The sequence below is a fragment of the Bos javanicus genome, chromosome 29 (assembly GCF_032452875.1).
Source record: "Bos javanicus breed banteng chromosome 29, ARS-OSU_banteng_1.0, whole genome shotgun sequence".
Taxonomy (NCBI): domain Eukaryota; kingdom Metazoa; phylum Chordata; class Mammalia; order Artiodactyla; family Bovidae; genus Bos; species Bos javanicus.
The window spans coordinates 2,680,406-2,692,824 of record NC_083896.1 but is presented as its reverse complement, the minus strand read 5'-3'; the positions used below and the strand labels follow the sequence as shown (position 1 = coordinate 2,692,824).

The 12,419-nt window shown below is 41.4% G+C and overlaps 1 protein-coding gene across 3 annotated transcripts in view; it reads left to right on the top strand.

The window, feature by feature from the left end:
• The first annotated feature begins 1,028 nt into the window (after positions 1 to 1,028).
• FAT3 (FAT atypical cadherin 3) overlaps positions 1,029 to 12,419 on the top strand; it is a 641,657-nt gene continuing 630,266 nt past the window's right edge. For all 3 annotated transcript variants that reach the window (XM_061405994.1, XM_061405993.1, XM_061405995.1), the window contains exon 1: positions 1,029 to 4,952. In XM_061405994.1, the coding sequence (XP_061261978.1) occupies positions 1,664 to 4,952 (3,289 nt within the window). In that variant the 5' untranslated portion in view covers positions 1,029 to 1,663. The remainder of the gene's footprint in view (positions 4,953 to 12,419) is intronic.

The window sequence follows — 12,419 nt, the reverse complement described above, 5'->3', positions numbered from 1 at the left end:
ATATGTGCTTCTGGGAAGCCTTAATAATTTCTTTCTTTCTTATGTTGATAGAGAATTTAGGAAGACTGATGGTGTGATGGGAAAAAAACACAGATTTTGGAGCAGGAAAGACCAGGGTTTGAGATGCTGCTCTGCTGCTGGGAGAAACTGGATGGGCCAGTGTTCCAGCCAAATGGGTTAACAGCCTTCTAGCTTTCAATTTTCTAACATGTAGTTGGGTGCTGTAGTACTTTAGGGTGTTGCGGGGATTAAATGTAACAAAGCAGCTAAGTCACAGAATGCCTGCAGAAGGGTTCATTTCCTTTCTCCTCTTCTCTTCCATTCTGTTTCCCATACAAGAGACAGAGAAAGGAAATGTGAGGGTCTGGTGAGTATGTCTTGGTAGAAGAACTCATACATTTGGTTGTTCTAAAAATCTGAGCCAAAGCGTATAAATAGATAGCTCTTTCCTGTTAAATAGCATTCCCCTTCTCTGTTTTTAAAGCACTTGACAGATTTTACAGTTAAAATAGGAAAATATTTTTAATCTTTTCTTCTACACAGTCATAGAGCTGTGGTGACTGTGGAAATTTAATAGTAGCTGATAAAAATAATTGGAAGTAATTCCTTCAATTACTCATAAGAAGATAAATCTCTTGTCATTCTTTAAATTTTCCTTGCACAAAATCTTCCTTTCCTCTCTTGTTCTGAGAGGCACAGTCCACTCGTGAATATCGCTTAGATCAGGTGACTCCTTAGGGATGGTCCTCCCTGCTTGGTTTGTTAAGTGATGTTTTGTTAATCTTCATCATATTGGCTTATGCCTAACTCTTGATCAGTTTAAAATTCAACACGACAGAAGATGGTAATACTTCGAATACATTTCTTTAAAGATCCTAATTATAAAAAGTAATTACACAACCATTGATGTACAATGTTGATTTAAGAAATATTAGAAGATGCAAGATGCTCCCCAAACTCACAACATAGTTAATTCATTTTAAAGGTAAAAATGCAGTATATATATATATATGATTAAGTCCTATATATAAATGATTAAGTCCTAATAGAATCATATCACATATAGTGTTTTATGCTCTTTTTTCCATGTAGTGTTATATTCTTACTGCATCTGAAAATACACAGCTTTCAGTCATTATTTTTAATGGCTGCAGAGTCTTTTGTTTTCTAGAATGTGCCACACAGCATTTGCTTCTCAATTGATAAGCAATTAATGTTTTTTCAATTTTTGTATTTTAAACTGTCCTGTAAATGTACACTTGTCTAATTATTTCCCTAGGATAATTGCCTAGAATTTAATATTATGTCAGCCGTAAATGAACTTCTTAAGCCTTGCAGTATGTATTTCTAAACTGACCTTCAGAATGCAAGAAAACTTACACCAGGGGACGGTCAATCCTATCAGCACTGTAGACGTGTCGCTCAAAAAAATCGGGCATGATAAGTGTAAATCCTAGTGATTTTGAGTTCCTTGTCATCTAGTAGTGGGGAGTGTTCTACTTTTTTTTCTTGTATTGATGTTTTAGTAAAAAGATTTTATAATAAAGTTTTCAAAACACACTGTTTCATAATAGTTACTTCTGTTCCTTCTCTTATGATCCTCTAGGTTAATTTATCTCTTCTCTCTCTCTGTTTTTCCCCTCCAGGATGGAAGTATGATGTGATGGATCTAACTATGGGATACTGTGTGGGCACACGGCCTCCCTCTTGCCTCATTCTCCTGCTTCTCAAGCTTTTGGCTACACTCTCTCAGGGGCTTCCTGGGACCGGACCCCTGGGTTTCCACTTCACACATTCCATTTATAATGCTACCGTGTATGAGAACTCGGCAGCAAGGACTTACGTCAACAGCCAGAGTCGCATGGGCATCACCTTGATCGATCTGTCCTGGGACATCAAATACAGAATAGTGTCTGGAGACGAGGAAGGCTTTTTCAAAGCTGAGGAAGTCATCATTGCAGATTTCTGTTTTCTCAGAATAAGAACTAAAGGTGGCAATTCCGCCATATTGAACAGGGAAATTCAGGACAATTATTTATTGATAGTCAAAGGCTCTGTCCGAGGCGAGGATTTGGAAGCATGGACCAAAGTGAGCATACAGGTTTTAGATATGAATGACCTGAGACCCTTATTTTCACCCACAACCTACTCAGTTACAATCGCAGAAAACACAGCCCTAAGGACTAGTGTCGCCCAGGTGACGGCAACAGATGCAGACATTGGCTCCAACGGCGAATTCTATTACTACTTCAAGAACAAAGTTGAGCTGTTTTCAGTCCACCCCACGAGCGGGGTCATCTCCTTAAGCGGACGATTAAATTATGATGAAAAGAGCAGATACGACCTGGAGATCTTAGCCGTGGACCGGGGGATGAAGCTGTATGGGAATAATGGAGTGAGCAGCACTGCCAAGCTTTATGTTCACGTTGAACGGGTAAACGAGCACGCCCCCGCTCTCCACGTGGTCGCTCACGTTCCTTTCTCATTGGACACAGAGCCTGTATATGCAGTGGTGACAGCCGATGACCTCGATGAAGGGGCCAATGGAGAGATTGAGTCTGTTTCCATCGTGGCTGGGGACCCTTTAGACCAATTCTTCCTGGCCAAGGAAGGAAAGTGGGTGAATGAGTACAGGGTTAAGGAGAAGAAGCCGGTTGACTGGGAGAGCTTTCCCTATGGCTACAACCTCACTCTTCAAGCCAAAGACAAGGGGTCACCTCAGAAATTTTCAGCAGTCAAGATAGTCCACATCGCCAACCCCAAAAGAGACACTGTCCCAATTAGATTTGAGAAAGACGCGTACGAAGTGAGCATTAGTGAATTTTCCCCTCCCGGTGTCGTGGTTGCTATAGTAAAATTAAGTCCCGAACCACTAGATGTGGAGTACAGATTATCCCCTGGAGAGGATGCCCAGTACTTCAAAATCAATCCCCAGTCAGGTCTGATTGTCACCGCACAGCCACTGAACACCATTAAGAAGGAGGTTTATAGACTGGGGGTGACAAACAAAGAAGGAGATTTAAAAACGCAAGTCACCATCAGCATAGAAGATGCCAACGACCACACCCCAGAATTTCAGCAGCTGCTGTATGAGGCATTTGTGAATGAGAGTGTTCCCGTAGGAACAAGCGTGCTGACAGTTTCAGCTTCTGATAAGGATAAAGGAGAAAACGGGTACATCACCTACAGTATTGCCAGCCTGAACGTCTTGCCGTTTGCCATTAACCAGTTTACAGGCGTCATCAGCACCACTGAAGACCTGGACTTTGAATCCTCTCCAGAAACGTACCGGTTCATCGTCAGAGCCTCTGACTGGGGCTCGCCATACCGCCACGAGAGCGAGGTCAACGTGACTATTCGAGTCGGAAACGTCAACGACAACAGCCCCCTCTTTGAAAAAGTGGCTTGCCAGGGAGTGATCTCCTATGACTTTCCAGTTGGGGGTCATATCACGGCTGTCTCAGCGATTGATATTGACGAGCTGGAGCTTGTAAAGTACAAAATCATCTCTGGAAACGAACTTGGTTTCTTTTATTTAAACCCAGACTCTGGTGTTTTGCAGCTTAAAAAGTCACTGATGAATTCTGGCATTAAAAATGGAAATTTTGCCCTCAGGATTACAGCCACTGATGGAGAGAATCTTGCAGACCCCATGTCTGTTAACATTTCAGTCTTACATGGGAAGGTGTCTTCAAAGAGCTTCAGTTGCCGAGAAACTCGCGTGGCTCAAAAGCTGGCAGAGAAGCTCCTCATTAAGGCCAAAGCAAATGGGAAACTGAATCTAGAAGATGGATTTCTTGACTTTTATTCAGTTAACCGGCAGGGACCACATTTTGACAAGTCATTTCCTTCTGATGTGGCTGTGAAGGAGAATCTGCCAGTTGGTGCTAATATCCTGAAGATTAAAGCCTATGATGCCGACTCTGGCTTCAATGGGAAGGTGCTATTTACAATATCTGATGGGAATATGGATAGCTGTTTTAATATCGATATGGAGACCGGGCAACTTCAAGTCCTTATGCCCATGGATCGAGAACACAGAGACCTCTATCTCCTTAACATCACCATCTATGATTTAGGGAATCCACAAAAGTCCTCATGGAGGTTGCTTACCATCAATGTGGAGGATGCCAATGACAATAGCCCGATTTTTCTTCAAGACAGTTATTCAGTTAACATTCTTGAGAGTTCAAGTATTGGCACTGAGATTATTCAAGTGGAAGCCAGAGACAAAGATTTGGGTTCTAATGGTGAAGTGACTTACTCAGTCTTGACAGATACGCAGCAGTTTGCCATCAATAGCTCCACTGGAATCGTGTATATAGCAGACCAGTTGGACCGGGAATCCAAAGCGAACTATTCTTTAAAAATAGAAGCCAGAGACAAGGCAGAAAGTGGCCAGCAGCTCTTTTCCGTTGTCACCCTGAAGGTTTTCTTGGATGATGTCAATGACTGCTCCCCAGCTTTCATTCCCAGTAGCTACAGTGTGAAGGTCCTTGAAGACCTCCCCGTTGGCACCGTCATTGCTTGGCTGGAGACCCATGACCCAGATCTGGGACTGGGGGGTCAAGTGCGCTATTCCTTGGTCAATGATTACAACGGGAGATTTGAAATAGATAAAGCAAGTGGCGCCATCCGCCTGAGCAGGGAGCTTGACTATGAAAAGCAGCAGTTCTATAACCTCACAGTTCGGGCCAAGGACAAAGGGCGGCCTGTCTCTCTGTCATCTGTGTCCTTTGTGGAGGTGGAAGTGGTGGATGTCAATGAAAACCTCCATACTCCCTATTTCCCGGACTTTGCTGTTGTTGGCTCTGTAAAAGAAAACTCACGGATTGGAACCAGCGTGCTGCAGGTGACTGCCCACGATGAGGACTCGGGGAGGGATGGGGAGATCCAGTACTCCATCAGGGATGGCAGTGGTCTTGGAAGGTTCAATATTGATGACGAGAGTGGTAAGTTTCATGTTTTGTGCCAGAAGTGTTGTTTCATGTCTCTTCAGTTGTCAACACTGGGAAAGTGAAGGGCTATTCTTGAACTCAAGCGGAATGACAAATGAGGTTGCATTGGTGCAGAGGTGACCAAGTCAAATCTTTTCCTTAGAATTCACCGACTTGTAAGAAGACCTCTTTATACATGAGAGCTGATGGTTTTCAGTGGGAGTCCCTGGTTTCTTTCCTATTCAGCTACGCTGTCACCAAGTTATCTTTTGATAAGTGTAGGTAATCCTCACCTCTGCTGGGTGTATTCATGACCTTCACTAAATTAAGGGTCCTGATAAAGTAAATTACATTTGCGTTTGTTTTACATTAGTAGTGTGAAATGAGTTTTCAAGTGGCTCTTGTTTCCCTCTACAGACAGGTTCTGCTGAAGCGATCTGGCGTTAGTTGCTTGGTCTCTCGTGTCTCATAGGCACTTCTGGCCCTTGACTGACAGGCGTTTGCACTGTATTGGCCCCATTGATACATGGAGGCATCCTTCTACAAATACTTTCATGATAGACTAGAGGAGGCATGCTGTGGATTTTATTTATTTAAAAAAAATGGTTTCAAGATTTTACCTGTAAGAACTTACATTTTATAGAAACATTTTAATATGTGGGACAAAATTGTCCTGATAGTTTTCTTGTCCCCTACCTGTTGATTTACACATCATCATAGCTACAGATATGTATTTTATTTCTATTCTTATTGTCATTATTTGCCTTTAAACATACAGGTGCTTGGCCGTGTGTGTGCGCGTGCGCATGCCTTGATCAGCAGAGTAACTTTTTCTTTTCTTAGTATTTATTTTTATGCATTTACATGGGTGCGCTGGGCCTCAGTTGCAGCACATGCATATCTTTTTCTAGTCTTCTCTAGGTTGTAGACATCTCAAGACAGGGGCTGCGTCTTCTCTATTCCCGTGTGAATGGCCCTGTTGGCGCTTTTCATTTGCGGGGACACATTTGGATCCAGTACAGTATTTTCTACAACACTCACAGGGTGTTTTGTTCCCAGTAAGGAAGACGGTGTTGACGCTGAGACGATCATGAGAACAGGTAGAGGGTAGGGGTTGTCCTAAGAATCCTAGTTTACAGTAGTTATACCAGAAAAAGGGCTTGAGAAGCTGTCTCAATATTGGATAGAAGTAGCAAAACTTTCTGTACCATCACGGATTTAAACTTTAAATTGGAAATTTTTAATGTGTGGTTTCTGATTGTGGCCAGTGCAAACCGTAAAAGTGATCCATAGCCCCAAAGAAGGAAAGGTAAATGTCAGGAAAACTGGGTTCTGATTTAATCATATACTCTATCTTTTATATGTAACTTGTCATTCAGTTAGAATGTATTTTTACCTTTGAAATACAAAATGAGAAAGGAAAAGCAGCGATCTTCGCTGCTGCTAGTTTACTATTAACAGTAATGGCTTCATTGAGTACTTGCAATGGGCAACATACTGTATGAAGGGTTTTACAGTCAAGTCTCATTTAATTCTTCCAATAGTCCCATTAATCTTAATACTCAATTCATGAACCAATATTCAGAGAGGATACATAACTTGGAGCCTAGTTTCAAGTTTAGCTCTGAGTAACTGTGAAATACACTGCAATCTCCAGTCTAAGGACAAGCATGGGCTTCCTTGCTTGTTTCTAGACACACTTGAATTTGGAGTTGATCTAAAATCTGTAAGAATAAAGTGTGAAATGTGTGTCAAAATCCTTAGAGTCCTGAGCTCAGAGATGGCTGGCACCAGCCATTACTCACCGTCCTTTGTCCTTCCAGTCCCATTGTTTGTGTGCTTCTCCAGTGTGAGAAGCTTACCTTGGGACTCAGGTGGATATAGGTAGGTAGGTCAACAGTAAGGTGTCAGGCTGAACCAGTAACCGCTGCAGCCTAGATGGCTACATCAAGCCACAGTGGGTTGTTTTGTTAGGAAGTTTCACCTTGGTGTAGCTTGATGCAGGCAAGAGCAGGAGCAGTTTGGTGAGAGTGGCCGAGATTTTCCAAGTTTGTACTATTCTGTTTTCATCTTGGGTATTACTGCATAAAATGTGTGTATAGTTATTTGATGCTATAGCTGGTTTTATAATTCTTTATGTAAATTATTTTAATTGAAGTATAGTTGATTTGCAATTATATATATGTATGCTGCTGCTGTTGCTGCTAAGTTGCTTCAGTCGTGTCTGACTCTGTGTGACCCCATAGACGGCAGCCCACCAGGCTCCCCCATCCCTGGGATTCTCCAGGCAAGAACACTGGAGTGGGTTGCCATTTCTTTCTCCCATGCATGAAAGTGAAAAGTAAAAGTGAAGTCGCTCAGTCGTTTCCGACTCTTAGCGACCCCATGGACTGCAACCTACCAGGCTCCTCCGTCCATGGGATTTTCCAGGCAAGAGTACTGGAGTGGGGTGCCATTGCCTTCTCTGATATATATGTATATACATATATATTCCTATTTACATTCTTTTCCATGATAGGTTATTACAAGATATCAAGTATAGTTCCCTGTGTATACAGTGGGTCCTTCTTTATCTGTTTTGCATACAGTCTATGGGCTTGCGAAGACTCAGATGCAGCCGAGTGAGTAAGCACAGCACAGCATATGTAGAGTAGTGCACATCTGTTAATCCTAAACTCCCAATTTATCCTCTACGCACCTTCCCCTGTGGTAACCATAAATTTATTTTCTATGTCTCGTTCTGTTTTATAAATGTGTTGATCTGTATTACTTGTTTAGATTCCACGTATAAGTGATATCATATGACATTTGTCTTTGTTCGTTCACTTAGTATGATAATCTCTAGGTCCATCCATGTGGCTGCAGACGGCATCATTTCATGCTTTGCATGACTAACACTCCACTCACCTTTCTTTATCCACTCATCCCTCCTCCTTACCTGCTCATCTGTCTGCGGGCGTTCAGGTGGCCTCCCTGCTTTGGCTGTTGTAAACAGTGCTGCTGTGAGCATTGGGGTGCATGTACCTTTTTCAGTTAGTGTTTTTGACTTCAGGAGTTTGGTGTCTTTTGCCTCTGTTGAAAAGTCAGCTCACTGTTTTGCATTTGTTCTCTTATATTCTGGATTGCATAAAATAAATTTTGCCATAAGTGATAATAATGTCACTTTCATTTTGACATTGCTTTGTGACTTAATCTCTTTTCTTAGGACATTAACTCCTCTGGGGTGAAGAGTAGCTGAGTGCATTATGTAAAGTCACCTACCTGTTTGAGGATATATCTAGAACCATTTCCTCTCAGTCTTAACTCAGTACTCTGTTCTTTGCATTCAATACCCATGTTTCTGATTTAACTTCTAGAAAATTACTCAGTTTTAAAACTATAGTGACTATTTATTTTTCTCCTTTATATTTCATATGGTTTCCCTGTTTAAGGAATTAAAACTATGTTTTTCTCTGGTTATCAGGAAAGAGGCTTGGACTTAATGTTGAAATGTTTTAATGAAGACTAGAATTCCTATATGGTAATATTCTTAGCCATCTTTCTTCCGTCTCACTTCTTGTAGATTTTAACATCCCAGCCTAAGAAGCTGATGAGGAATGATTGCCTTGACTTGTGCCAGGGCTTGCTAAGGTTGGGGAGAAGTTTGGCAAATGTACGAACAACAAGAGAAGCCATCCCTTTGTACTGTTTGGCTTATGCTCCTATTGAATAATCCATCAGCTCTGCCTGCAAGCGCTAAAAATCATGGCTTGAGCCACTGGCAGAATGAATGAATGGCTATTTAGCCCTACAACTGTTACTGGTTCTGAAGTCTGGACTCTGCTCTTCATTTGACCCCCAGGCATAAAACAGCTTAAACTTCTTTGGAATTTTGTCTTTCAAGAACCTTGAAGACTCCTGCCAAAGCTTGTGTCATGGCTTGCATTGATTCATGGGTCTCAAACTTATGCATGCACATGAATCAGCTGGAAAGTTTGTTCACAATGCAGGTCCCCAGGCCTGATTCCCAAGGATTCTGATTCCGTTGCTCTGGGATGGGAGCCTAAGAATCTTCATGTGAGCTCTTCAAGCTGTTCTTCTGTATGTGGTTCAGAAACACTACCCTAAATTTACCTGGGCTCTTTAGAGTATGTTTACAGATTCTATCTTTCCTATAAATTCCTTTTCCTTATTCTTTGGAAAGACAGGGAATTGAACTCATATTTTGGATGAATTTCTTTTTTAAGTAAGCTTTCCAACCCCAATATATTACTCATTAGTAGTAATAGTTTTCTGAATGCTTTCTTGATGAATCAAAAATCTATTTACATGCTTTAGTAACTGCAGTGCTCCTGTTTTGTGAATCAGCTTATGCTGGGATTAGTTAATCCACTTAGTAGTTTTAGGGGCTTCCCTGGTGACTCAAATTATAAAGACTTTGCCTACAATGCAGGAGACCTGGGTTCAGTCCCTGGGTTGGGAAGATCCCCTGGAGAGAGAACGGCATCCCACTCCAGTATCTTGCCTGAAGAATTCCATGGACAGAGGAGTCTGGTGGGCTACAGTCCATGGGGTTGCAAAGAGTTGGACACGACTGAGCGACCATCACTTATACTTTAGTAGTGTTATGTTCTTTCCTATTTTGGAACTCAGTGAACGAAACCATACCTTTGAGTTTTTTACCAGGTACAGGCACTTATAAATGTTTAATAACATTCACCGTAATGGATTAGCTGAGCGGCCTTCAACTATAGTGGATTCAATCACAGTTTAAATGACCAGTGACCAGTCTGGAAGATGGAACCTGCAATTTAATCATTTTTTTTTCTTCACAAATAACACATTCTTATTCTTTGACACAATAAAAATTCATATTCTTGGCTACTCAGAAGTTTTAGATAGAGTACATTGTACATTTTAAACTGTAATTTTCTGTTAGATTCTTTTGTAAGCTGCAATGACTTCACTGTTTTATTTAGCTGGTATTAAAGAAATATTTAATCCAAATAGTTTCTAGTTCAGAACATTAATCATGGATACTTTGGAAGATATTTTACCATTCATTATTACTAATTATATTATTGATCCATTTATCAAGTACCTGTTGTGTGCTAGGCACTGTGCTGAGTGCTTTGTAGGTACTTCCCAATTGTCACATTAATCCAGCAAGGTGGGGTTCAGTGAGATTTGCCTAACCAGGGTCAAGCATTTGGGAGCTGTCTGAGCTGGATTTAACAGTCTAGTGAAGTGGACTCCAAATCTCATGTTAGTCCCCTCTTTTCTGCTCCAGTCTGCCACTGTAACCTTGCTAAGTGTATGTATCAGTCAGGGTTTTCTGTGTTATTGCTGTGTAACAAACAATCAAAAATTTCAGTGGCTTATAGAAGCAGATTTTTTTTTTTTCTTGTTCTTGCTGCTAAGTCACTTCAGTCATGTCCGACTCTGTGTGACCCCATAGACGGCAGCCCATCAGGCTCCCCCATCCCTGGGATTCTCCAGGCAAGACCACTGGGGTGGGTTGCCATTTCCTTCTCTTGCTCTTGGGTCTGGCAAAATAGTTGAGGTTGTTGCAGGCTGTAGTGTGAGTTATGATCTGTTCCACATGTTTTTCCTACTCCAGGACCCAGGCTGAAGGGAGTACTCACTGTCTGGGCTGTAGCGTTCTCAAAGTCAGGTCAGGAGTGCCAGAGGCTGACAGAAGCTTGCAGTGCCTCTTGAAGTCTTAATTCAAGACTGGTCTGCATTCCATTGACCAAAGACCATCTTGGGATCGAGTTGAATATCGATGTGGGGCAGAGAGGACTACTTCTCTCACAGAGAAAGGGAGGAAGAGGAATGAATAATTACCGAATAATAACACAGCCTGACATAGCATATGACAGCTGTCACTGCTGTCTTCACAATCTGCTGTTGTGTGGGCACTACCTTTGCGGAAGGCACTGGGTCAGTTTGTGGTGACACAGAAGGCCACAGGTGTCAGACTGGGCCTTCTCCAGTGCGATCAGGATCTTTCCAGCTCTCCAGTGTTGAGATGCTATACTTGATCTTTTATAGGGAGAAGAATTCATTTCAACTGGTGCCCAGGGAAAGAACAAAGATATGCAACTATGTAGCATTTATTTATTTAGTTAAACGAAGAACTGTTTGCTAGCTGCCAGTGCTGAGTCTAATACTCTTTATCTGCAGACTCTAATCAAGTGTCAAGAGTGGGTAAATCAAAACCAGGAAGAGAAACATTTGTATTGTTAGAAATTTGAGGAGCCTTTTATCATTGCAGAAGTCAGATATTGAAAGAGCTGGGTAATTTCCATATGATCATGTTTCTTGCATAATGTCACAAAATATAAGCTTCCCTTTTCTGATACTCAGAGGCATTGGAAATCATATTTTGTCTTATAGACGGCTGCTAACCGTTGAAGCTTCTTTTCCAAAAACTTGCCCTTTCAACTTTTTTTTGACAATTTGAGGAGTAAGACAGATATTACTCGGCAACTTTGGTGTAGTTCACGATAATACCAGACTAAATGGTGTTCCCCATCCTCATTCTCTTTTTCCAGGTGATATTTGTATCCCCTAACCATCTAGGTCAAAAGAGATTTGTTGAATTTGGCTTAAAATTTGCCCCTGGGACCAGAGCAAGTTAAGGAGAGGAATGAAGTTAGGGTCAAGTGATAGCAGAAACTTTTGTTGGCTCTGGAGTTTTACCCTTAGCTCTAGACTTTTTGATCATAATTATCTGAGAGAAATACAATGTTCCCGGAGGAGCTCTGAACACTCCACAACATTCAGATGAATGTAGTAGTTGTCATGTAAATCAGGCAGGAGAGAGGATTGGAAGCTTCTGGAAGATAATGAACAACATGCTTTTATTGCTCTTTTCAGCAGGTGCCTTCTTCTTGACCTTTTCTTAGCAGTGGGCTGAAGGCAATTCGGGCTTTAATAGAGGACCCTTGGTTCAAATCTGTAATTATTTCTGCCTTGTGTATCAACTCTGTGCTGCCATTGTCCCCATGTAACTAGTAAATGATAAATATAATGACCAGCATAAAGAGGAAATCCACACTGGGGGGCAAGCCAACAATCTGGAAGCTTGTGTGGTCTTTTCTCTGAGCCCATCTTCCTTTTATGTTTTTATAATAGAGGTTTCCCATGGTTTACCTGGCCCTTCCTGTCAGCAGCATCATGATTTCCCCAGTGTTAGGTGATACTGAATGATATTTACTTCTTCAATTAGCAAAGCATGAAATTTCAGAGGCCAAGTAAGCAGAAGTTACAAAAGCGATCATGTGATTGCTTCATGTATCACTGGCTCTCTGGAAGAGGTATTGGGATAAATTTATTGTTTGTAACTTTGGGTAGCTTGTATCTCATTTCAGTCTTCTAAAAAATTTTTTTTTGCAGGTGTCTTATATGCACATTGAAGGATACTTTCATTTATCATTACATTTGGAAGAATTATAGAGTTTGATAAATATTTATGTGATGCCTCTATATTCACAGTGT